Below are 26,575 nucleotides of genomic sequence, written 5' to 3'. Positions count from 1 at the left end.
TGTACAATGCCAGCACTAATGTTGAAAGCGATAAAATGAGAAGGAGCAGAAGCCAGCCCAGAGATGGAAGCTACTTTCAATCCCTTCTCCATAGCTAGACAGAAGCCAGAAAGAATTACTTCCTAATTTTTTTCACTCTTCTTTAGCATCTGCCCCTCAAAAAAAAAACTATGGAGGAAATGTATGTGTTGCCCCTTCTACAGAAGTTCTCCTGCAGTCCTGAGTTCATAGGTTAAACACCAGGAGTAAGATTCCCTCTGTACAACTCACACACTTACTTGTGGGCAGACATTGTGTTAGGCACATGGTGTAATCCTTTCATTTAATCTCCATTTGATTATTTAAAGTTAATTTACTTGGCAACCCCATGAGAGAGGCTACTATGCACAGTATTGTGTGCAGAAAGCATGAGGGTCAGAGTAACTGATTGCAAAAATTCAAGCCTAGGTTGTTCTGGCTGGCTCTTTTGCCTCCCAGTCAGGAAAATTTGACAGACTATAAGTAAAAGTTACTGGATTAAGCATAAATCTGCTCATTCTCCCAAGGAACACGAAGAAGTCATCCCCTTCCTCTCTGCTCTAGCAATGATGGCCTCACAGATGGCATGACCCTCACCAAGAGCCACTGTCCTTTCCAGCACTGTCTGTGGTTGGGCATGATGCCACACAAAGCAGGTTGCTTGGGACGGGGGAGTTTTTTTCTTTTCCCACTTCTTTTTCAAGACTTTCCAAAGCAAACAAACAAAAAATACCTTGGACTTTCTTGCAGAAGTAGAAAGGAATAGAAATGTTCTGGCTGTTCTCTCTCTGAGGTTGAGGACTGTGCTATCCTGCCCTGCAGCCCAGGGCGGCCTGGTGCCCAGGAAAGGTTAGGGTTCTGAGCTGACCACTCTGAGAAAAGATGCCACAGACTCACCCAACAGAATCTCCTGATCTCATATCTGGTGTCTTTCTGGGCGACAGGTGGCAGTGTAAGTGTTCACTGCTCCAGGTGCTGCTAAAGCCAAGCAGAAAAGAGAGAAATTAGGAAATCAGCGTCTCTATTCAGCCCTCAGTCCAAGTCCAGAGTGTAGTGTGCGCTTCTTCATAAAAGAGGGCCAAGTGCCCCCCACACACACACTGAGGGCCGCTCACCTCTCTCTGTTGTTCCTGCACAGCAGTGCTACTATGCCATTCGCATCTTCGCTGGACAGGACCCGTCCTGCGTCTGGGTTGGATGGGTGACTCCAGACTATCACTTGTACAGTGAAAAGTTTGACCTGAACAAAAACTGCACAGTCACTGTCACTCTGGGGGATGAAAGAGGCCGGGTCCATGAAAGGTAAGGGGGTTCCCAAGAGGCAGCATTGGCCATTGGGCTCCCCACTCCCTCCTCCCAGCAGTCTTTCCCCTTCCATTCCACCCTGAAGCCCCAACGAAGCAGGCATCCCAGCCTGCCTTAAAAGGGGAGCATGGAGTGCAGACTTAATATCCCTAAGGAAACCGGGGAGGGGGCCGTTTGCTTTGACACTGAGAAGGTGTTTAGTGAAAACCGGGGGTAATTTTATCATGCGTTTAAACCATGACCCACGGATGAAAGATAAAGATAGGTAATTGTGGTCTGAGGTCCCTCTCAGTTTTCTTCATGACTTTCAGGCAGTCCCAGTTTCTACAACATCAGAACAAGACAGAGAAAAATCCCTGGGTATTTGAGAGAAGCCAGTTCAGAAATAATAAAAAGATGTATCACATGACATAACCATTGATAAAATCAGAACCGCTCATCCCAAAAGTTTTTAATAACTAAACACATAAAGAATATAAAAGAGCCAGGCGCAGTGGTGCATGCCTATAACAGCAGCAGCTCAGGAGAATCATGAGTTCAAAGCCAGCCTCAGCAACAGCAAGGCACTGAGCAACTCAGTGAGACTCTGTCTCTAAATAAAATACAGAAAATAGAACTGGGGATGTGGCTCAGTGGTTGAGTGCCCCTGAGTTCAATTCCCGGTGCTCAAAAAATAAAAACATAAAAAAGACTTAACAGATTTATTAGTAATTACCACTGAATAGACCTTAGGGCTCTTAAGGGAGAACAGGTCTTAGGCACACTTGTGCCTTTCCACTGTCCATTGGTACTGTTGTCAGAATACTTGGCTACTTGTTCCCCACAGGTCACTTATAAGACTGTATCTTATGGTCATTGTGTTCCCACCTTTGTGGGGTATGAGAGCATCTTTCCTGAACAGCCACAGATAGAAATTTGATAAGTTGTTTCTCAAACTGGTCTTTCCTCCCTATAAGTCAGGAGCATTTTGCAGTCAATGCTCTTTAAATGATACTAGGGGCCAGTTGTAGCCATAGTTACTGTCCTGAGGGACCCATGTGGGCACATAGTTATGAGCGAAGGCTCTGAAAACAAATTTACATGCTTACTAGATTTAAAACTAGATCCTAGTACTTATTAGCAGTGCGACCTTGAATCAGTCACTTGACTTTCCTGGGCTTTGATTTCCTCATCATCTATCAAGTGAGAATATTAGTCATAAAATTTTATGAGTATTAAATGAGTAATTTGTTGAAAAATGCTTAATGCACTGCCTCACCTCAAGCACTCGATAAATACGATGATTGTTGTTGCCATTTTTAAATTCCCATCATGTTAAGAGAGTCAGAATAGATATTAAAAGCAACATATGGCTTAAGTTGGAAAGGAAAATATATGAAAACAATTGACCAATTTAGGTTTTTGTTCTTCAGCCAGAAGAAAAAAAAAAAGGCAGAAATGCCCATCTCATTTGAGTTTATTGCTCCTGTTCTCTGGCTCTGCCACACCAGATGCACCACTTGATTTATCTGAACGGCACTGACCACATTTATTGTGACATTTAACTGACCTGTTAGCTCCTAGAACAAGACCTAGTGTATGGTAGGTGCTCAGTAATTCTTGGTTCTTTGTCCTACATAATAAGCAATAGGCACAGGATCGATTTTCAGATGTTCTGGGGCATTTTTAATTTGGGCTCCTTAAAATATGTCCAAATCCTACCACTTCACATTCCTACAGATTTAATACATTATTAATTGAATTCTGTATTAGCCATCAATGTATTTAGAAATTCATTCACTAAAAAAAACATTAATAACATGACTGCAGTTTGGTTTTTATAGATGTAATGATGGCTATTACTCTTTGGAAGAGGCAGTTAGCCTTCGGGCATTCGTGTTGAACAAAAGCCCCGTTGTTGTTATCCCAGATTGGAGGAGAGGAATTCAGGACTATGGAGGGGATCTCCACTCCCAGGAGATCCTTGAACTAGTAAAAACCTTAAATAATCCAACCCTGGGTTTTCCAAATGAGAACCAGTCCAGAGAGGCAAAGCTGTATTCAGAGGGTGCTGTGTTCTAAGGCCTGTCCACCAAGACTGAATGCAGTCTCCCTCCTCCACACTGCTGAGGGCCACAACAGGAAACCATGCTGATTCGCATAGATGGACCTCAGCATGTTTGAAGGGCCTACTCCAGCATTAAGTATAGGGTCCATCTCTCATTTAACCTGAGAAAAGTCACATCATGCTACTTCAAGGGCCTGGGTCCCTCAGACGTTGTATCCCAGGATGAACTTACACAGAATTGACTGCCTCTTGCCACAGCCCATCATGAGGGGCTCTGGGAATCACCTCAGCCACCACACATCTTCTCTAAAGCTCACCCAGAGTATGAAGTCCTACAATTAAGGGGTCAGGCTTTGGAGTTATTATAGTTTGTTTTAAGTGTAGATAGCTATTTTGGACAACAAGTTGGTGGATATCCAGTGATGTAGGAAGGCAACTGCCTGGGAGCTGGGAAGATCAAGGCTGTGTGGGAAGTGGAAGGGCATCAGAGAGAAACTGGACTGACTTTCCAGATTCAGACTGGCCATCCTAAAGAATACAGGCAGAGTTTCGTATGTCTTATCGAGTTTTGCCCATTTACCAGACTGGGATTCTGAACAGATTTTTATTTCTGCATCTTACACCCAATCCCCTTATAAATTTGCCCAAAGTAGTTACATTCTCTGTGCCTTAGTTTTCTATCAACACTAAAGTAGGAATATTATCATCCTCATTATCTGTTTCACAAAGGTGTTAACTGTTTAACAAAGGTGAATAGATACTGAGTCAGGAATGCTCTTTGGAAAGGGGTAGCCTTCTAGACTTCCATATCCCTAAATAGAGTGGCTCACACATAAATTAATTCTTAAATGAATTAATTAAACCTTCATAGGGGGGCTTGTGAGGCAAATCACTCCTGAGTCTTGATTGCAAACCACCCAGTCCAGATTCCGTGCCTTCCCCCGTCTCTCTCTCTGGCTCCCAGTGTGAAACGCAGCAACTGCTACATGGTCTGGGGCGGGGACATTGTGGCCAGTTCCCAAAGATCAAGTCGGAGTAACGTGGACCTGGAGATTGGCTGCCTCGTGGATCTGGCAATGGGCATGTTGTCCTTCTCAGCCAATGGGAAAGAACTCGGCACCTGCTACCAGGTAGGGACAGCTTCTGGAGCTGTGACAGCATTGTCCCAGGTCTGGTCAATATGGCTGGGTTCCTCTTCTTTTCCATATGCAGTATCTTCATCACACTGCATCCAGTGGATAAGCCTGTGTGGTCCACGATCCATTTAAGACAGAAAATAAACACAAAGCAACTCTATTTTGTACTGAGGGAAAATAGTATTTCTTATCATGTCATAAAATCATATTATGCTGGTCATATCAAATCAATAAGGGGAGAAATGCTTTCTTTAATGATGAGCTCTGAAAGGTCATTCATTTGTTTCACAGATTTATCTCTTCCACCTTTATGTTACCTTTGCCACTCAATGCACAAGATTCAAAAAGTAAACAAACTTCTATGCTAAAAATAGAAACCTATGGAAACTAATTTGCTATGTGTTCCCTTTGCAAAAGGTTTATTCATATTCCCTACAAATACCTTACATGATCCTTTAAGAATATATTTATGTAAATCAAGTGTTTTCCTATTTCGTGGACTGTGAACCTTCACATAACTGCAGGAAAAGCTTCAGTGATACACATGTAGGTTTAAATGTCATTAACCACAAAATGCCTCATCTCTTCATCCTTGATGGCCAGATGAGCTCTTGGAAAGGCCCCTTATCACATCTTCCTCCTTGAGGTTTTGCAATGAATGATAGCACAGCAAAAGATTTAAGAGAGATCACAGAAAGAAACCTGTCAAACCAAGCATTTCTCAAATTATTTGACCAAGAAAACCATTATGTTAACTTTGACAATTAGTAAAATTCTATGAACCTACAGTTCCACAGAGCCTCCCATGGGAAATGCTAAGTTGAAGAGTTGAATTTCTATGTTAAACACTTACAATGGATGCTCCAGGTTGAGATGGAAGAACTTTCTCCCATTGAGAATAGTCAGGAAAGTATTCATTACAAGAAATCTTAATTTTTAAGAGAAATGTTCTAAATTGAAGAAATAGCCCAAGAAGCATTGTGGCAATAGGGAAGTATAAGCAATGGGCAGAATAGCCAGGGACTTTTATAATTAATGGTGAGAAATTCATTTGGAAATAGGTTGACATAGATAGGAATTGGGGAACTATTGAAGGTTTCTGAGCAGGAGAGTTACATGCAGTGTTTAAGGAAGCCAACAGTCTTCCAGGGTCACCAGCGGATCAAAATACCCTCTTATACGATGAATAGAAATCCTGATTCTTCAATCAGACGCAGGTTACAGCCTTTCAACAGCCAGCCATCTGGCCTTTGGTTGGAGAGATGGAGCCAGATGGGCAGCAAAGTATGAAAGGTCCATTCACTGAGAGGATTGACGGACCCTGGCTGGGGGCTAGGGCAGCCTGCTGGCCCCAGGCCCAGATACCTTGCTCCTCCAGCAGTCCCCACTCCTCCTCCTGCTGAAGAGTAGAATCACCCACACTTGGCAAGCTTGGTCCAGCAGCTGGGGCCCACCAGGCCATTTCCAGAAAGAGCCATCTGTGAAGCCAGGCTATGCAGCCAAAGTAAAGTGTTCTAGTACTTTCGTACAATTCCACGTCCCCTGGTCCCAAGACCCTTGAGAAAATTTCTTATATACATTACTACCGTCCTTCAGAATCCATTAGCTTTTTCCCATTAACTTCTGAAATGAGTTGAACTGAAGGGTCCTCCCTGAGCTGCGGAGAATTATAGAGCATCTAATAACTTTTAAACCTAGTTGGGCTTTGGAGATCTACAAATATCAGTGATTTTTTTTAATGTGGCTTTCACAACAGCAGCAACTTGCCTGCCTCAGGGAAGAGCCTACTATGTTGAGGAGATGTTAAAAACAAGAACAGGATCTCTGCCAGCTTCATCCCATCTTTCACAATGGTCCCTGGGTTATGCTAGGCTGGACAGTTGTCCTCTTTGAACTGAGCCTTGGCATCCCGCCTCCTCTACTCTATACACACAAATCTTGTTTACTCTGCTCGTGGTCCCAGTCTTGCCTCCTGCCCTAAGAAATGCTGCTGGAGGTGGGAAAGTGTTGGGGCTCTGCCAGGGACCTTGGGGAAGCTCACACCGAGCCAGCCCCTTCTCATTCCTGGCGAGACAGTAACGTGTCCAGCCATGCATCTGGTCCCTGGCAGTGGGATCATTGTTATTCTGCAGCTGTAGCCATTTTCATTTTTCAATTATCTCAAGAGGAACAGGCCAGCAATATTGATACACTGGCTTTCAATTCAGAAAGGACCAGTAACCAAAATAATGACAGAAAGATTCCCTCAAACAATGTTTCTAGACCTCCCTATTAAAATAGTGCTGTGCAATTTGAAAACCTTTTTCTGTTGCACTTAATGCAATCAGCAGAGAAATGAGAACTGAAATGTACCTTCAAGAGATAACCCCCGCGATTGCCACGCCAGCCACACACCTCCAAGGACGGAGCCAGCTGTAATATTCAGACTTACCAGAGGGCTTAGTTTTCGATTCTGGCCAGCTCCTATGCCCTGACCTTCACACATGATTAGAAACAGTGTCTATTACTATAAGTACAAAACAGATCAGCCGGTGATAAAAAGGAACCTTGACTACGCGAAAGGAAAAATGTCCATAGTGTGTCATGGCAGCTGGGACTCACTACTCATTCCATAGGAATAGAATCTCCTTGCCCAGCAGAGGAGCCCTTTGAAGGCAGAGGCCACCTCTCATGTTAGAAATAAAACTATCCCAGGATATCCTAAATGTACTTTGTCCCTTTGGGGAGTTGGAAGACGGGCCTGGAGGTTGACTGAGTTATGAAGTTTTCAGGAGCTAGTCCTGAGGGACCAGAAAACATCCCACCTCCCTCAGGATGTGGCTTCTGAACTGGTTTGCTTTAGCTCCCTGTAGGAAGCCTTTGAATGCATGCACTTATCTCTCCCCATTAGCACAGACTCATGGGTATCTTCCCAGTCCAGATAAAGTCTTCTCAGCCACTGCTCTACTTGCTGAAGGCTACAATGGCAAGTTGTTATAGATGACACATTTGGTATTTGAGAAATCTGGTTTCTAGTTCATAGAGACAATCCCTACCTCTTAGCCAAAGTCAGAATAGCAGAACAGTCTCCCTGGCCTTGCTTGAACCATGTGGATTTGCCTTCAGAGATAAGCCCGAGTCACCACTCACCCTCAATGATCATCTCTAGATTGATGTGATGACCTACAATGCTGCCAGGTGCCTGTGCCCTGCAAGGAACAGCACACTTTGTCACTCAGCATCCAGTAGCAGGGGTCAATGTTTCTAGACCTCCCTATTAAAATAGTGGTGAGGTAGTGGCTCCTCCCCTGACTGCCCCTGAGCACAAGCAAAAGCTGCTGGCTGCAGGTCCCTGAGAGATGAGGCAAATGGTTATGAGTCTGTTCAGTCCAGAGCAGAGAGAGTGTTGAAGGTGGTGAACAGTGACAGCTTCCATTAAGAGACACCAGGTCGCTGAGAATTCCCAAGCATGGAGAATGACAGCCTGTGCGGCATCCTCTTTCATCTGAAATTAAAATGAGAGCATTGACTGGAATAGCTCTGGGCAAACTTCTCGATTTGTTCTGGTTTCCAGGTGGAGCCCAATACCAAAGTATTTCCAGCAGTCTTCCTGCAGCCTACAAGCACTTCTTTGTTTCAATTTGAACTTGGGAAGCTGAAGGTATTTATCTGTTCCCTCATCTAATAGCCATGACTAGAGAAAGCAGTATTGACCATGAGGAGGGAAATCTCTCACTTCTCATTTGTGTCCCCCCCTCCTTCTTCCGGCCCCTCCCCCAGGCCCTAATGTTGGCCTGTGAAATTCAGATGACAGAACATGCATTCTCATTTTCTCCTTCTCTTACCTCTTCTAGGTGTTGAAAGGATTAATTAATGCTTATAGAACCCATTGTGCAAGGTCTTAATTAATGCTGGTGAAGCCCTGAGAGGTCCCCTGGACACACATGTCTAATTTACACTCACCATATTGGTTATCATGGGCCAGGTGCATAATCCAGCAACTGAGACTCTCCATATTGCATGTATATTTTCTTCTCTGATGTCTCTTCACCTTGTCCCAGAATGCAATGCCCTTGTCTGCGGCCATATTTAAGAGTGAAGAGAAGAATCCAGTCCCACAGTGTCCACCTCGGCTGGATGTCCAAACCATCCAGCCTGTGCTCTGGAGTCGCATGCCAAACAGCTTCCTGAAAGTAGAGACAGAGCGGGTGAGCGAGCGCCATGGCTGGGTGGTGCAGTGCCTGGAGCCCCTGCAGATGATGGCACTCCACATCCCTGAGGAGAACAGGTACTAGAGGGGCCCACAAAGGAAGGGCACGCCAAGCATTCTCACTGGACTCTGCTCAGCTCCAAGATGATTATTGATTTCCCCAGTGCCTCAGCGTCTATTCTTTACTCCCCCACTTCCATTATTCATTTAGAAACAGCAGGAAATGCACTGATGTGCCTGCTACAGAGGCTTAGTGCAGCTTCTAGTGCCTCGAATCAGGGAACATTTCTATGCCTGTCATTAAAACCAAATGACCCTGAAACAAGAATGAGGCATGCCTGGCTTGACTTAGAGAATCATGAATCAGGCTGCTGATGTTCCCTTGTTAAAAGGCTCTCATAGATTGTGGCCTGGGTTCAATCCCAGCACTGTCAGCTCTCTGACTGTGTGTCCTTGGGTGTGTTACCTCATGCACTCATAGCCTCAGTCTCCTCAGCCATGCTGTGAGAGAAGAGCCCACCCAAAGTATTGCTGGGAGGGAAAAGAATGAGATTGCATAGATAAAATCTAGTACAGTTTCTAGACATAGTGAGAATTAAATAAGTCTTATTGTGAATGTTGTTATCCCTTGATGTCTGCCCAAAAAGCAGAGTAATATGGAGAGAGTGGCAGCATTGCTGCCTGCATATTTCCCAGTTAGATATGTCCTTGGGTCATGGGTAGCAGCAGGTAGGCAAGTTCAGGGAAGCAGAAGAGATGCCCAGCCAAGCAAGCCAATTTCAAGGGTCCCCCATTCCATAATGAAGATGAAGACAAAATTAAGATCTAAGCAGATATCAGAACCAAAGACCTCATCTCACAAACACAGATTTAAAAAAAAAATAGACTTCTAAAGTTGGGAAGGGAAAATTGAACTGGCTTATGACAACTTGTCATAAGAAAAGAAATTTAGAAAGTGTTTCCTCTCTGGATAAGAATGCAGGTGAGTTTGTTTTTAGGGGAAGCTAGAGTGAAGGTTGTACATAAGATGTAGATACATTGACAGAGGACTCCAGGTACACATCTGAGGGGCTTTTATATCAAGAAATGGAGGATCCACTTGAACCTACAAATAAGAGGAGCAAGTTAGCTTGTCATGTACCTAAATGTTTTTCTGCTTGGGGCTTTGGGGTTTTCCCTAATGAGGGAAACTTGCATATTTGGCAAACCAGTGTCTTAAGTTTTGTAGGGTTTTTGAGAGCCTCATAGTTAGATATGGTGGATTGGTGGGGGTTAGGATGTGGACTGAAGCCAAGAGAGGAGTGATAACCAATTAAAGGAAACATGGCAGAGACTCCCACATCCTCTACCCCTCTGCCTTTGTGAGGCTGGTTAAAGCCCTGGGCATTCAGACAGTGAGACTGCTGGATTCTGGCGCATTCTTCTTGCCATGAGGTGGTTGATTGCTTGTTCATCCTCAGGTGTGTGGACATCCTGGAGCTCTGTGAGCAGGAGGACCTGATGCAATTCCATTACCACACACTGAGGCTGTACAGCGCCGTGTGTGCCCTAGGAAATAGCCGGGTAGCCTATGCCCTGTGCAGCCACGTGGACCTCTCGCAGCTCTTCTATACCATTGACAACAAGTACCTCCCTGGCCTCCTTCGATCCGGATTCTATGACCTGCTCATTAGCATCCACCTGGCCAATGCTAAGGAGAGGAAACTGATGATGAAGAATGAATACATCATCCCCATCACCAGCACCACCAGGAACATCCGCCTGTACCCAGATGAGTCCAAGAGGCACGGACTGCCAGGGGTGGGCCTGCGGACGTGCCTCAAGCCAGGCTTCAGGTTCTCCACCCCTTGTTTTGTGGTAACCAGTGAGGAGCACCAGAAGCAGAGCCCCGAGATTCCCCTGGAGATTCTCAAGACGAAGGCACTGAGTATGCTAACCGAGGCGGTGCACTGTAGTGGAGCCCACATCCGAGACCCTGTGGGGGGTTCTGTGGAGTTCCAGTTTGTGCCTGTGCTGAAGCTCATTGGAACCCTGTTGGTCATGGGCGTGTTTGATGATGATGATGTCCGTCAGATTCTCCTCCTGATTGATCCCTCTGTGTTTGGGGAGCACAGTGGAGAGTCAGAAGAGGGAGCAGAAAAGGAGGAAGTGACCCAGGTGGAAGAGAAGGCAGTGGAGGCTGGGGAGAAGACCAGCAAGGAGCCTCCAATCAAAGGCCTGCTGCAGACCCGATTGCCAGAGTCCGTCAAGCTGCAGGTAACTCTGAACAACAAAGCTCCTGTGTGTTGGAAAGGACCTGGGTGGGAGAGAGCACAGCCGGGCTGATAGGAGGGACAGTGGGCATGGGCATCAACCCACTGCTGAAAGAGTCCTGCATCCACACTCAAAGACCTGGAGCTTGTGGGCAATGCTTGTTTCTGACGTGGAATATATTCCTCATGTCTCCCCATGCCAAATGAAAATGCTGATTTGGTCAATAAGGCAGATGTTTTAGAAATGTTTTCTGCTAACAGTGATAAGTTTGCCCTTATCTTTTAACCTCTGGGATCTAAGTGCTCATTTGTGAGATAGCTGCCTAGAGAGGGAGTCAAGCCTTAGGCTTGGAGTAACCTCAAGGAACTGGCTCACAGGGAGATGGCACCGGTCACCTGCTCTTAGTAGATGCCATATTCTTGCAGATTGGTGTGGTCATATGACTGCAGCATTCACATAACTTCCATCCAAGCCGAGGGCAGTCATGCTCCTAGAGCCACTCCCTGCACTGCCTGGGAGCCTTTGACACTGCCTAAAATACTTTTTCCCAGCATAAGCTAGCATCAGTTATGTACTGAGAATGATAACTTTTGTATTACAGGCACAGAGAAAAGAGAAAGGGAGATGAATCAAGTAGGCCCAGCCTATGCCACTACGGAGAAGCCTGCATCAACTATTGCTAAGATTAAGTTCTTTCATTCAGCTTTTTTTCCTCTTGTTCCCTGGCCTTAGTGGGGAACAGTTGTTCTCTGAATGCAGACTGGCTTGGATTCAAGCAATAACTTTATGGTTACTATGTGCCATAGATTTTTTTCCTCTTTTTTTTTTGTACTAGAAATTGAACTCAGGGGCACTTAACCACTAAGACACATCCCTAGTCCTTTTTATTTTTTATTTTGAGACAGGGTCTCCCTAAGTTACTGAGGCAAACCTTGAACTTGTGATCCTCCTCCCTCAGCCTCCCAAGCCACTGGTATTAGGCATGCACAACCAGCTTACTGGTTATGAGAACTTGCCAAGTCAGTGGCCAGAAGCAGCCTTAGCTGCTTATTTGTAAAATGTGAAAGATTATTACCAAATATAATATTAGGATACATTTTTATAAAACACAATATGTACTATGTTTTACCATAAACTGTATTATAATAATCTATAGAAGCTCTCATATCTGTATTCAATGGGATTGATAGGTAGCCCAAAACATTGAGTATAGAAAAATTATGTATATAAAATTATATACACCTATACCATAAGCATTTTTAAAACATGAATGCGCTATTCTGATATAGGACCAAGACTTCTTTTAATGTGAGTCCCCTGTCTAGCACATGGAGTCCTTTGTCATAGATGATACCTGGAATACAACATCTATAGCTTCCAGTTTAGGAATTTTTAAAGTAAACCTGAACTTAGAGGTAGTCTCATGCTTCCCAATGACATTTCATGATGGTGGTCCTGTAAGATTACATCACTGAGCTATGCTGTTCACATCTTGGTTTGTGTAAACATACCCTATTATGTGATTACAATGACAAAATCATCTAATGCTAAATTTTTCTGAATGTATCCCCATCATGCATGGCCTTAATTAAAAGGTACTCTGAGTGCAAAATGTTTCAAGATTTTTTTTTTTCACTAGAGATTGGACACAGGGGCACTTAACCAGTAAGCCACATCCCCAGTCCTTTTTATTTTTTATTTTGAGACAGGGTCTCACTAAGTTACTGAAGCTAAGCTTGAACTTGTGATCCTCCTGCCTCAGCCTCCCAAGCCACTGGTATTAGACATGCACTATCATACCCAGCAGATATTTAATGATTTCCCCCAATTCTCTATAGTTGTCTCACACCCAGTTTTAACTTTTTTATCTAAAAAAATTATATTTTACATAGATATAAGATTATCATAATAACAATCCAGAAGCACTAGTCACAACAAAACAGTGTATATCACAACAGTGAAAGAAGGGTGAAGGATAGACATCTCAATTTTCCTTCCTTCAGGAAGTCAGCAGAAACGAAGGCAGGGCTCACGTGAGCATTTTGGCATTGGCTTCTGTACTGAGTTTCCTGGGAAAACATTTTCTTAGAAAGCTGTTCTTTTTCTCCACAGGCAGATTTACTCTGTCTCCAGTGAGCTCATTTTCCTCTTGTTCCCTGGCCTTCCATGGGGAACAGTTGTTCTCTGAATGCAGACTAGCTTGGATTCAAGCAATATAACTTTATGTTTACTATGTGCCATTGAACAGATGATTTCAATTATCTAGGACTCAGTGTTAACATCTGTAAAGTGGAGATGCTGGCAGGTCCAGGGGTGTACTTAGAGTGCTACTTACTACACAAACGTGTACACTTAATGCTTTTGTTACAGATGTGTGAGCTTCTCAGCTATCTCTGCGATTGTGAGCTGCAGCACCGAGTAGAGGCCATCGTGGCATTTGGTGACATTTATGTCTCCAAGCTGCAAGTTAATCAGAAGTTCCGCTATGATGAGCTCATGCAGGCCCTGAACATGTCTGCTGCCCTGACCGCCCGGAAGACCAAGGAGTTCCGCTCACCCCCACAGGAGCAGGTGAGCATCCCCTCCTGAGTCACTTCCAGGTCCCATGAGAAAACTTAGCACCCACAGAGCAGGGCCCACAAATCCTTTAAGGTGTCTGGGGTAGCCTCAAGGCTTCCTCTGTGGAAGATTAAAGGAGCCCCTATGGCAGCAGGAGACAGGCCTGGTCCTCTGCAGATTGTGACCGAGCAGTATCTAGGGTGGGATAATAACCTTTTCTACACTATACTTAGAGCAGGGCTTCCTCCTCCCTACCCTCTTCTCCCTATGCCTTTACTAGCAAGTCAAAAACAGATTGCTGTTGGGATTCGGCTGTCTCCTCAGCAGTGAGCCACCACTCAGAAGAATCTCTGCCAGGCTTCCAGAAGTTACTACCCCTCTTTCAGAGACCAACAGAACATGGCTAATGGGCCCCAACTTATGAGAGCGGTTGCAGTCTTCCTCATCTTACATGTCCAAACACTCTTGCCCAGTGGGCTGTGCCTTGCTAAGAGCCTCCTCAGCCCCACGAAGTCTGGAGAACCAGATTCAGGACGTGAATCATCATCTGCCATGTGTCATATTTGTTCTCTGCAGTACCCCACCTGTGCTCAGCCTTACCCAGATGGAAGGCTTCTTTGAGAAGAACAAAAACCCCAGTGAGAAGCTTCTAAGTGAGGGAGCGATATCTTGTAAAACAATCATTTCCATTTATCCTCCTGCTCAGCAGAGCTCTGATACCTGCAGGTTGGTTGGCCACTGCTCTCTCAGTGTCCAAAGGAGAACATAGATACTTCAGTGAAGAAATTGGTGTACTGTGTCTGACAAATCTTAGGATATTATATGTATTTAATAAGCAGCCTATTCGTAAGTTGTTGTCAATATAATTACCACTATTTTATATTAATGGCACAACTACAACCTCATCCAATTACTTACCTAATCTGCTTTGCAGAACATAGATATTTATATTGATTTAAAAATTAACCACATATCTAGACTTTTTAAAAATTCATCTGAATGGTACTGGTCATGCTGTAGAGAAGGCAAAGCCTACCATCCCTATGCTGGACCCAAAAGGAAGAAACTCTTGGGGTTGATTGGACAGATCATTGTGCTGTGCCAAATGCACCCATGTGTGGTTTTTCCTATTACCTCCCAAGAAGCACTCTTGAAGACTTTATGAACCTTGCAGGCTGCTTTTAGACTGGCAGCCGTGTGGATGTTCCTCATGTCACTGGGCGAATCCTGGTGCTTTTGTGTATTTGTGAATAATGGTAGGACAGGTGATCTGGTGGTTACAGCTCTGGCATTAACTTGAGGCTACAGAGCTCCCATTCTGGCTGCTGGGACACTCACTTGTGGTCTTAGCCACATGATCTCTGTCCCAGTTTCTTTAGCTGCAGTGTGTGAGTAATGTTCATACCTCCCAGGTTTCTTGTGAGGAGCCTATGAGATCATTCATTTAGATTGCCTAGTATTACTTGAGCTGCCATTGGCTTTAGGATCAGAGATGTTTGCATTTGTCTCTTGCCTTGTTCTGTGACCCTCAGTCACAGCCCAGTAAGTGAGTTCACATTTTTCTTGCATCTCTTTGACCCAGGCAGCATCACGGCCATCCACCCAACATTCCTCATGGTCCTGGCTCCTGGAAGGACAGTGGTGGCTCCCACCCTTCCTTTCCCCATTCTGCCTCCAGACCTGTCTGCCCTCCACAGGGATTCCATCACCTGCCCCCTCACTTTCTTCTAAACAGTCCTCTGAGAAATCATTTCAGATCTATAACTCAAACTCTTCCTTAACTCATCAAGAGCCCACGTTTGCAATTCTGCAACTATTTCAATACAGTAAGCACAGTTGCATTAAAATAGGCTGGAAATCATAAATGAAGAACATGTTATAAAATTTATTACTCATGGGATAATTAATAATATTACTAAATATCACTAATCATTTGCTGACTACTTTTCTCAAAAAGAATAAAACTAAAAGAACATGTTTATTTCAAATTTACCACAGATAGTACATTTGTTGCTCAATGTAAGTTTTTATGGACTGATGAGACATAGAGGGTTAATTATTAGACCAGCAGTTCTTGAATAAAATCACCTAAAGAGCTTAATAAAAAAAAGATTTCCTGGTCCTGCTTCTAGGGTCTCTAATTGGTAGTTATAGAATGAGGCTCAGGACTTTGCATTTTTAGCTAGCTTTAAGGTAATGCTGATACTGCTGGTTTCGGAATAGAATAAAAGAAGCACGCTGCTATGAACTTCAGCTGTCTCATCTGCAGCCCACCTTGAGTACTTCTAGAGGGCCCCTGCCCATTGTGTTCTCAGTGTAAGATGCATTTAATGCTATTGAAGTTATGTAGGATTTAGATCAATTTCAGAGGTTAGTAGTACAGAATCACTTGGAAAATAGGATGCATGGAAATTAGAATTTTTAAAATGGGAATGTTATCTCACAACCTTTGTTGTGAGAAAACAGGGTTTTTAAAATGTTTGTATTAGTGCATTATAGTTATACATAACTGGGGTTCATTTTGAAAAATTCATAAATGCCTCTAACATAGTGTACTCCATTTTGGTCCCTAGTACTTCCCCTTTCCCTCCCTCCCTTTCTTCTCCTGATCTCCTTCCTCTACTCTATTGGTCTTCCTTCTATTTATTGATTTATTTCTAATTGGTACATTATAGTCATAAAAATGGAATGCATTGTGATATACTCATGTATGCACATAACATAATTTGGTCAACTTCATTTTCCTCCCCTTGAATCCCCTATTTCTACTCTATTGATCTCCCTTCTACTTTTGCAAGATCCCCATTTTTATTCCTTTTTTCTCTCTATCTTCCACATGTGAGCAAAAACATTCAACCCTTGATTTTCTGAGTCTGGCTTATTTCACTTACAGTGTTTGCCAGTTTCATCCATTTATCAGAAAATGATGTAATTTCACTCAGAAAAATGGAGGGTTTTTAAAATTCATTTAATTTTTTTATTTACATGTGACAGTGGAATGCATTACAATTCTTATTACACATATAGAGCACAATTTTTCATATTTCTGGTTGTATACAAAGTATATTCACACCAATTCATATCTTCTTACATGTACTTTGGACAATAATGTCCATCACATTCCACCATCATTTCTAATCCCTCCCTTCCCCTCCCATGGGTTTTACTCCCTATATCCAGAGAGTTTTCAGGGTGATGAAGAACACATCCTTGAGGGATATAGCTAAGTGCAAAAGAAGATAAAACTAAGATTAGTCCCATGGTTGTTGGCAAATGAACTGGGCATAGTCAGCTGGTCTTTCGCTTCCAAAAGGACTTCATCAGAGGCCATGACCTGCAGCAGAAAGTTCTGCTCTGTCCAGTTTCCCAGCTTTCAGTTTTATGCCCTGCAGGCAGATGCATCCCAGTGTCCTAAGTGTTCCACCAAACGAAAGGTCTTTCAGTAAAGAAATAACTTTTCTGACTCTGAAGCCACCTTCAGATCTTATATTTACTTAATAAATGATTTATGTGTATATTTTGTTGATATAATTTCAGTAATTTAGCATCTTGGGAAAACCACAAAAATGACTTTTCCAACCTATTTACTGGACACTGTTTTATTACAGACAACACTTCTACCTACTTCAAGAGAAATGGTTATAGTAGAAGGTTAAAGTAACATTCTTCCTGTTCAATAAAGCTTATGATTTAATAGGAGGTTGTAAACTTTTTCCAACCTAGAAATCCATAACAGAGAATATACTCCTTTGCCTGATTTTGGGGTTATAGTGACCAAAACCAGTAAAATGGACAGTATTGACTCCAGTTATTTCTACACTCCCTCTAAATGTTCACTGACCTGCACTGTGAACCTGTGGGGAAAGCCCAAGTCCAAGAACCTGGGGAGGAAATGAATAGCAGTTTGCCACTAATCTCAGATAGCGTTGCTTTTCATTATTAATGTAGGGCAGCAAAACAAGTATCTAACTTTATCACCAAGAGTAATGGCACATCTTTACGTGTGACATACAGTGATTATAATATTGAGAAATATGATTTACATTCATCATTGCTTCAAGATCACAGAAGAGTGGCTACTAAGTAACCATCTGAGTTAATAAAGGATATGTATATCACAGATATGTTTCCTGAGTTTTTGATAAATGGATTTTAATATCATTATTTCTCTGTAATCCTGCATGTCTTATTCTATTTATGTAAAAACATTAATCTGGACTTCACCAAACTGTCAGAGGGGCACAAAAGTATTTAGGAATACCTGAGGGTTTGGGGGTGGGGGGGTACTATAAAGGAAAAAAAATGCTAAGGTGATTGCAAACATAAACCTATGTATCAAAAACAAAAGCCCTATGAACAAAATTAGGAGTTTACTAAAAATGACAAATATATTTGGAATATATATTGCAAAGAACTAAGAACTCGCCAACTAATTTTTAAAAAGATAATTACCCAATAGAAAAATGGAGGAAGAACACAGAAAATTTATAAAATATGAAATAAATCGGTCTTTGTGTGTGAGCAAACAAAGTTCAGCCTCACCAATTAAATGCAAATTAAGGCAACAGGTATATGATATTTTTCAACCATTAAATTGGTAAAGACTTGAAAATGTGTTACTGTAATGGATATGGCAAAGTAATACTCTTGTATAAATTTGGTGATAATACAAATTGTTGGGAGCTTTCTGGAGAGCAATTTGGCTCACGTTTATATCAAAGGCCATTAAAATATACAAACTTGCTCTAATCATTTTTCTTCTAGGAGTTTATCCTAAGAAAATGATTATATATACAAGCAAAATTATATAAAATGAAGTTCAAAGCAACTTTAATAATAAGTACAAAAAATAGACACTTCCTCATATCATAACAGAATAAATTTTATACAAATTATTATTCATCAATAGAATGAAATGTAATGCACCTATTTAAAAATCAGGTTAATAAATCATTTTTACTTTTTGTACCTACAGGGAAATTAAAACTGGTGTAGAGGATATATTAGAAGATAATAATAAACCCAAATTTCTTAATCTTCATCTACTACTTCAAGATTTTATTTTGTAATTTGTGGCTGATTTTTGACACTACTTTATGTGAAAAACATTAGTTTTGATTAAAATTTATTTGAATATGCAAATGTTCCAATAAATGATAAACTTTTTTAAAAATCAGGTTAAAAATCTTCAAATTAATAAACGTAATTTATAGTAAGTAGAAAATATAGTTTTTAAAAATATATATCTAGAGTGTAGTCCCAATCGGTCTGAAGATGTTAACTAAAACTCTATCGATGGTAAAATTGATCCAGTATGTTTTTTTCTTTATTCTCTGAGTTTTATGCAACTAATTAATTACTTTTACAATTAGCGAAAATGAAAATTACTTTTGCATATTGACCATTTTCACTAAAAATAAAACTCTTACAGAGTGTTAGGTGTCTAAACAGGATCTGAGTTCCCTTGACCAATACTGAAAACCAATTAGCCTTTCATTCTCATCCTCAAAGATCAACATGCTTCTTAACTTTCAACTGGGAGAGAACTGCCCCTGCCCAGAGGAGATCCGGGAGGAACTGTATGACTTCCATGAGGACCTTCTTGCTCACTGTGGTGAGTTGCTGAGAGGCTGGAGCCAAGAGAGTCTGCTCCCCATTCCTGCCTTAGAAAACCCAGGGTGAGGCAGGTGGAGTCACTCTTGATTTTGAATTGCAATATCAGTTGTCAAGAAGTGATTCTATCCAGACTGTGTGGGTCAGAGAAAATATAGGAGGTAACCTTAGCAGAATGTATGCCTGACATTTTCTACCTGGAGAAGACTTTTTGGAAATTCAGAGGGAACAGGGTTTCTAGAGAAAGAAGGAAAATAACAGACCATCACATACCCCTCACCCAGTTTATGACAGTGATATAGTTGGAATTCTGCTCTCCATGAGCCCAGATTCTGATCCCCATTTAGCTATTACAGTGTACATGGTCAGGGAGGCAGAAACTTCTGCCCTTCAGGATTTTAAGCCAGTGATCCCTATCTTGACACACAGCTGCTGGTTTTAAGTGGCTCTCAACATTTGTGCTGTGTGTACAGGGGTAGATTGAGTAATCTGTGGGTAATTAGCTGAGCTTTTCACTTAAAATAATGCAACGTTAAACTCTTTCTTTATAGAGATTCTAGATCCCTTTTTAAGTTCAGGTTAGTAAAAGAAAAATCCTGGAATTAAAATTACTTGATGTTCTGGTATGCAGGAAATCATCTTTTAAAAAACTTCCCAAAAGGCATAATATAAGTAAATATTCATGGGCAGCCGCCTGCGGTCCTTTTAGAAAGCTCCAGAAGGATAAGAAGCAGCATCTTTACATTCTAATACTTGTACTGTTTGTGTTTCACTTTGTTTTTGGCTTGCTAGGAGTTCCCTGGGAAGAAGAGGAGGAGGAAGATGAGGACACCACCTGGGCAGGAAAACTGTGTGCCTTGGTACACAAAATCAGAGGTCCACCCAAGCAAGAGAAGGAGCCACCAACAGAGGAGGAGGAGAGATGCCCTAGTAAGTAATGTGCCTTTTAATCACAGTACTCCCAACTCTCTCTTCTGAGACTTGGGGTAATGACTCTTTAACAAATATTGTGATGTATATGTGGACTGCTTAAACTCAAAGGAGCCATCTGGGCATTATGCTGATAGTTATTGTTATGTGTTTTGAGCTCTGCCTTTCCTTTGATTGAAGGAACTAACTTCCAGACTCTTTTGAAAGCTGAAAGATGGATTGCTGGGTGCCTGCTCTTCTCTACTTAGAAATGCCTGCAAACAGATATCTATTCATTTTTCTTTTCTGTTTCTGTAGATTCTCTCTCTTAACCATTGTAATTTTCTGTCAGTTCTCTCTGTGGTTCCTGAGCATGGAACAATTGCCTCAGTGAGTAAATAAAATAATAGCAGAAAGAGGATTTGTAAAAGAAATAGGAGATGGTTTGGTTTTTTTTACTATGATGTTGTTAACAAAACATCCTAGAGGGCTTTGGCCTTCTGTGTTTCAGCAGTCCTGAGTCTTGTCCAAATTCATTACTCTGATCTTTATTACTGTAGATAGTGCCTACCGTTTTGACCTGTGTTGAAACAGGATCATAATTAGTCCTACAGGGCAGTCGACTATCTCTACACTATTAACATTTCAAGAGGAAGATTGTATGAATATTATATATAATTAATCTTCTTGCTACATATTCTGCACATTTGTCATTTGTCTAAGAAAGAAGGGCTATCCTAGGTTTAATGCGGTTGCCTCTTATCCTCTTATCTTGTTCCCTGTTCCTATCCATCTTGGAAACACTTTCAAATCATGCACTAGAGCAATAGACTGTCAGGATATGATCGGCTTGTCTGAAAACACTACTTTGGGGTTCATACATCTTACTGCCCTTTATATTACCCTTTCATCTTTGTCAGACTATTTTTTGAAGGGAACGGACCCTCACCATTTGTCAGCAGAAGTGTTGAAGCGTCTGGAACAGCATGTCTAAGGCCTTGGCTCTGGCCCCTTGATCAGTCCTTCCAGTCACCATGGAAAGGGACATGCCAGCAGGATTCTAAAACCACAAGAAAGTGAACTTAGCCTCCCTTTGTGGTTACTGCCAAAGCAGAACTGAAAATAGAGCTGACCCACATGTCTCCTATGTGACCTGCTGAGAGTCTATTTTTGAAAGTGGATTCTTCCTTCTGACCTTCTTTCTAACAAAGAGTATGTCGTGACTGGGAGCCCACAGAGTAACCATTTTGTGTCTGGCAAATGGAGTTAGATGATATCGATACCATCTGCCTCTGTGAGATCCCTCTCGCTTTCAGGATGGGGTGCAGACTGAGGAGCACATGCTTCACTGACCCTCGAGCCTCAAGCAGACAGACCACAATATCTGTTTTGGTAGAACACGCCCACCAGAGAGCCCACCCCCAAGTGACACCTGTGTCTTCACCCCATGTTGCTTCCTTCCACAGGTGGGAACCATGAAAGTTTCAAGCTTTGTGTCCTAATTATTCCATCCTAGGGTCTCAGAAATAGTGGAAATGGTCAGGGTGGTAGGGTATGTCTGGTTGTCAGTATATGGGTGCCCTGCTGAATGTTCCAGATGCATGGATCCCCTCACTCAACTTACGTTGTAAGATAAATAAGCTTTGGGGGCTTATCCACCCACCAAAAATGTTTTAAATTTAATTGAAAGAAGATAATGTTAGAATAAGGGGGTCAAAGTCCTATAAATTATTGATAACTTTATCCATGTTACTGCTTATCTTATTTCTCTTACTCTTGCAATTGATAAAATAACAAATGTAGATAATAATAATAATGACATTCTCTAGTGAACTGGTAATTGGCCTATGCCCACATAGATTAGTTAACTAACAGATGATAGTGTTACTCATCCCTTCATTGTATAGTTCAAGGGAAAAAGAAGAATCCAGGGATACTGGCTCATTCATTAGTTATTTCTGTCCATCCTTGGTTCCAGAAAAATGATCTATGACTCATTGTCACTAGCTCAAGGTAACAACAGTGAGTAAAGGGGTGACTTCACCTTGGGTTTCTGACTCTTTGCCTAGGCCTTCCCCCTGTATCAGGAAGCTTGCCAAAGAACTTACCAACGTATCATAAGCTTCCAACACAAAGATTCATATATAGAATGGTTTTTAAACATCACATCTTTATCTTTCCTTCTATAACTGTGAGGTGAATCACTACTGTGATGCATTGTTTATGGAGATAGTCAAAACCCTACAGAATTCAAAGTTAACAAAGCCAAAGATTTGGACTTGGAGTTTTCAGGGAAGGTAGTGGTGCGCCCTCCTGCAGTTTCTCTTCTGTGAGCAGCTGTTATTGGCTACGTGACCTGCAGGAGGGAAACTCAACTTGTCCAGGAAGGAGGGAGCAAGGAGATTCTAAAACTCATCAGAATTCTGCTAGCTGGCTCCATGTAGCACAGATTTGCCTAAATTAACTCCAAACTATGATGTCAATGAAAACTCTTGCAACATTGTCAAACATTCCTAAGAATGAAGAAGTAAAAAAAAAAAAAAAAGTTATAGCACCATACTAAATCACATTGTTTTCATACCTCAATCCAGCAATTCCTAGAAAATCTTCTGCCTATTAAGTCTAGGCCAGTGCTTATGGCACACTGCATTTTAAACAGGCTTTTCTTAAATCCAATGCATAGCAATTGAGTTATAAGAAATCAACTATTTCTCTTAAACTGTAAAATTAACAAAATGAAATTGTCAAATTTTACAGGTAAGATTTGGTGCACTGAATGCTTTCTCTGGAGGGAAACATCTGTTTCTTCTCTATGAAGAAACATCCCAAAGAATATTACCCTCTCAAATAGTATGAGAGGAGAGGGATGGATGTTCCCTAATGTCATCTGGTCTGCATGCTCAGAGGCCTGTGATAAGCCAATTCAGGCCTATGAATTGCAGTTCTGCTTTGGGTGCCATTGGTCAAGAGCTGGGTTGTACTGAGCATGATTGAGTATGTCTGAAGGAGGTGAGCACTCCTCTTTTGTCCTTAGCCCTGTGCTGTATACCATAGAGCACTGCCTGTCCTCCAATGCAGACCAGAACCAGAGGTCACTGCAGAGGTGAGTTTTTAACTCATCAAGCCCAAAAGCTGCTACTTGTGGCAGCTCTGCTCTGTCACTGAACAGCTAGATCAAAATTCTCCTCTAGCTGATTGCAACAGCTTTACTTCTGAGGAAGTGAAAATGTCTACTGTTTACCACCAAAGTAAGTCCTGGGTCTCTGGTAGAAATATGTGTAAAGTAAGATCATTTAATTATGGTGAATGGATGCATCTGAGGGACTTAAGCAATATTTCTAAGAGACTTCTCTACATTCTTTCCAGATAGGTCCTCCCCAAGATACACTGACACCAGCTTCATGAAGCCTTTCTTTCAACTTTATTCTCCTACCTTCTGTCCCAAGCATCTAATGAATTTCTAGTAGGACATATATGACTTTCCTCCTTAGATGGGATTTTTACGTACCTGTTGTTTTCCTTAATGGGTCTTACTGCCTGGACCACGTCTTATTTGGTTCTACATTCAGCTCCATGGCACAAATCTTTTTGACCTCCAGCTTCATGTTAGTTCACTTGAGGCTCATAAAGATTAAAAGATTGGGGCTGGGATTGTGGCTCAGCGGTAGAGTGCTTGCCTAGCACCGGCGGGACCAAGTTCGATCCTCAGCACCACATAAAAAATAAAGGCATTGTGTTGAGTCTATCTACACCTAAGAAATAAATATTTTAAAAAAAAGATTAAAAGATTGGGACCATGTAGATAAAGGAGGAAATGGATTTGGATCAGTAGTTCAATAGAATCATGAGGTGGAATATACTAAAAGCATAGACAAAATACCATGGTGGTCAGGGAAGGGGCTAAGCAACTATCCATAAAGAATCTGCCCAGGTAGATAAAATAAGAAAAGAAGACATTTGGGTTGAAAAAATTGATTGACCACAACCAAGAGGGAGAAAAGTTCTGGTCATATTCCAGAAATGGCAACAAGTTGAGATTGGCTGAATTCCAAAAGGAAATAGAATGGAACACCATGGGAAAGTAAGATGATGGTTTAGTCAGCTTTACCTCGTTGCTGTGACCAAAATACCAGATGAACAACTTGAAGGATGAAAAGTTTATTTGGGCTCTGGTTTCAGAGATTTGGTCTACTCTGGCTCTGGGCCCAAAGCGAGGCAGAATATCATGGCAGACAGGCATTGCAGAGGAAAGCAGCTCAGGAGTTGGCAGCAGAGAGGGAGGGGGAAGGGACCACAGAGAAAATAAAACCTTCCAGGCTACACCCCCTAGTGACCCACTTCCTCCAACCAATCCCCATGTGCCTGCAGTTGCCACCCAGTTTGTTCATTCAAACTAGGTTACAGTTCTCATAATCTGATCATTTCACCACTGAAATTCCTGCATTAATCGGAGCTTTTAGGGGACACTTCAGATCCAAAGCATAACCAATGGTTAGGATACATGGTGTCTTGGAAGATCAACTGATGGAACTGCCTTGTGTCTTGGAGCGTTTCCTAATTTGTGTTCCATATTTGTGGTACCCACAATATTATAATACTCAGCATTGCAGTTGAAGGAGGGGTTCACATCTGCATGGAACCCACTTTGTCCTGTGCATTATCTTAGGCACTTCTGTAAATAGTTCTTAACAACATACAATAGACAATTTTACTCTTATTTTAAAATAAACTGAAGACAAAGTAACTTTCCAAAAGCAAAAAGTGGTAGGATAAAAAGTCAAACTCTTGTCAACCTGAGGCCAATTCTCATGCACATCATTTATATAATAGCATCTTATCTCCTGTAAACAACAGCTATGGAAAATTCCTGAGGACTAAACCTTTTAGTTTGCTTGACTACAGTGAGGTAATTATGAGCACAGGACTTTGAAGTGAGGCTATGTGGTCTTAAATTCTTGCTGTGCCACCTACCTGGAACACTAAAAACATGATAGCTTCTCTGTGCCTCAGTTTTCTCGCCTGTAAAATGGACATGTCATGCATACTTTCCTCATTAGGTTGATGTAAGCAGTAAATTAATATGTGCAAAGTACTTAAAAGTGTGCCTGGTGCCTTGGGACTCCTTCATTTTTAACTATTTTTGGCTATTTAAATATTGGCACTCTATGAGGCACGGATACAGTTTGTTTTAGCAAAATCATCTCTTAAGTAAGGATTTAGTCCTCAAGCACATTTTATAGTCGTTGTCTGCAGCAGAGAGGCACGGAGGCGTATGATGTCAGCAGTGCTCTGGGTGACAGGTATGAGGATTTTATGAGGGAGGTGTGGCAGGTAGGATGATGATTGCCAAATATTACACATCCTGACCTCTGGAATCTTTGAATGTTAAATGGCAAGGGAAGATCTAGGTTGCAGGTAGAATTAAGGTTGCTCATCAGCTGACCTTAAAATCAGGAAGTCTCCTGGATTATTGGAGTAAACCCAGAGTAATCATAGGGATCCCTGAAAGAAGGTGACAGAAAAGAGCCAGGCTTGGATTTACTTGAAGAAGGGACCATGAGCCAAGGAATGTAGGCATCCTCTGGAAGGTAGAAAGGGCAAGGAGAGGATTCTCCCCAAGAGCCTTCCAGAAGGAGATCCCCACCACACCTTGACTTCAGCCCAGATCTCAGTCACACTTCTACTTCACAGAATTATAAGATAGTAAATTTGTGGTGTTTTAGGCCACTAAGTCTGCAGTAATTTGTCGTTAGTAGCAATAGAAAATTAACACAAGTGGTGGCAAAAAGGGGGAGGGATTCAAGGGACCAGAGACAGTGGTGGGGTTGGCATATCTTGACAATCAGTTAGAGATGTGAGCAAGAGGGAGGTGTTGCAGAGAGCCTTTATGGCTGATTGATTTCATAAACCGCAGGCTAACTATAGATTCCTGCTAGGTGAGCAAATGCATTAACAGATCTGGAGGCACAGAGTGGCATGGGCAGAGAAAGCCTTGATTTTGTTTAGCTCCATGGAGGTCACAGGAAGATTGTCCATGCTCCATCTCATTTGCCCTGAAAACCCCACATGGCAGACAAAACAGGCCTCATTTGCCCTACTTAGTGGTGAGGAAATGGAGACCTGAGGCTCTAAGCAACTGACTCAGCTCACAGAGGACAAAACAGGGATCAGGACTTCTTGTATTTGGTTCCCAATGAGCATCTCACAGTGATAGAAACAAACCAGGTATCCTGCCATGGGTTAATCAATGCCAGGCCCTCTCTTTTGGCAGCTTGTGTTTTAGGGATAGAGAAGAGAGTTTGATTCTCAGGAGAGAGAAACTCAGACTTACTCAGTGCCTCCTCTGTGCCAAGTGTTGTGCTAGACATATCATGTGACCTCATGTGATTTTTATCCTCTTGTTAAGAAGCAACCAAGTACCGTGACCCCTAAGGTCTGATTTCACACACTAGGCAAATAATCCTGACAGGAACAAAGGAATTTGGACAAGGTCTTTAAACAAATTAAAAATAGGCCAAAATGTGAATTGTGTTCCATATCCAGAGC

The 26,575-nt window shown here is 42.1% G+C and overlaps 1 protein-coding gene across 1 annotated transcript in view; it reads left to right on the top strand.

Moving 5' to 3' along the window:
• Positions 1-26,575, top strand: part of Ryr3 (ryanodine receptor 3) — a 360,681-nt gene that overhangs the window by 174,355 nt on the left and 159,751 nt on the right. Inside the window, exons 31-38 of the mRNA XM_071607412.1 lie at positions 1,157-1,320; positions 4,335-4,500; positions 8,060-8,146; positions 8,547-8,773; positions 10,156-10,951; positions 13,319-13,519; positions 19,019-19,121; positions 19,913-20,050. Of these exons, the coding sequence (XP_071463513.1) occupies positions 1,157-1,320; positions 4,335-4,500; positions 8,060-8,146; positions 8,547-8,773; positions 10,156-10,951; positions 13,319-13,519; positions 19,019-19,121; positions 19,913-20,050 (1,882 nt within the window). The remainder of the gene's footprint in view (positions 1-1,156; positions 1,321-4,334; positions 4,501-8,059; positions 8,147-8,546; positions 8,774-10,155; positions 10,952-13,318; positions 13,520-19,018; positions 19,122-19,912; positions 20,051-26,575) is intronic.

The sequence above is a fragment of the Marmota flaviventris genome, chromosome 2, assembly GCF_047511675.1.
Source record: "Marmota flaviventris isolate mMarFla1 chromosome 2, mMarFla1.hap1, whole genome shotgun sequence".
Classification (NCBI taxonomy): Eukaryota; Metazoa; Chordata; class Mammalia; order Rodentia; family Sciuridae; genus Marmota; species Marmota flaviventris.
This window is presented reverse-complemented; position numbering and strand designations above follow the sequence as displayed.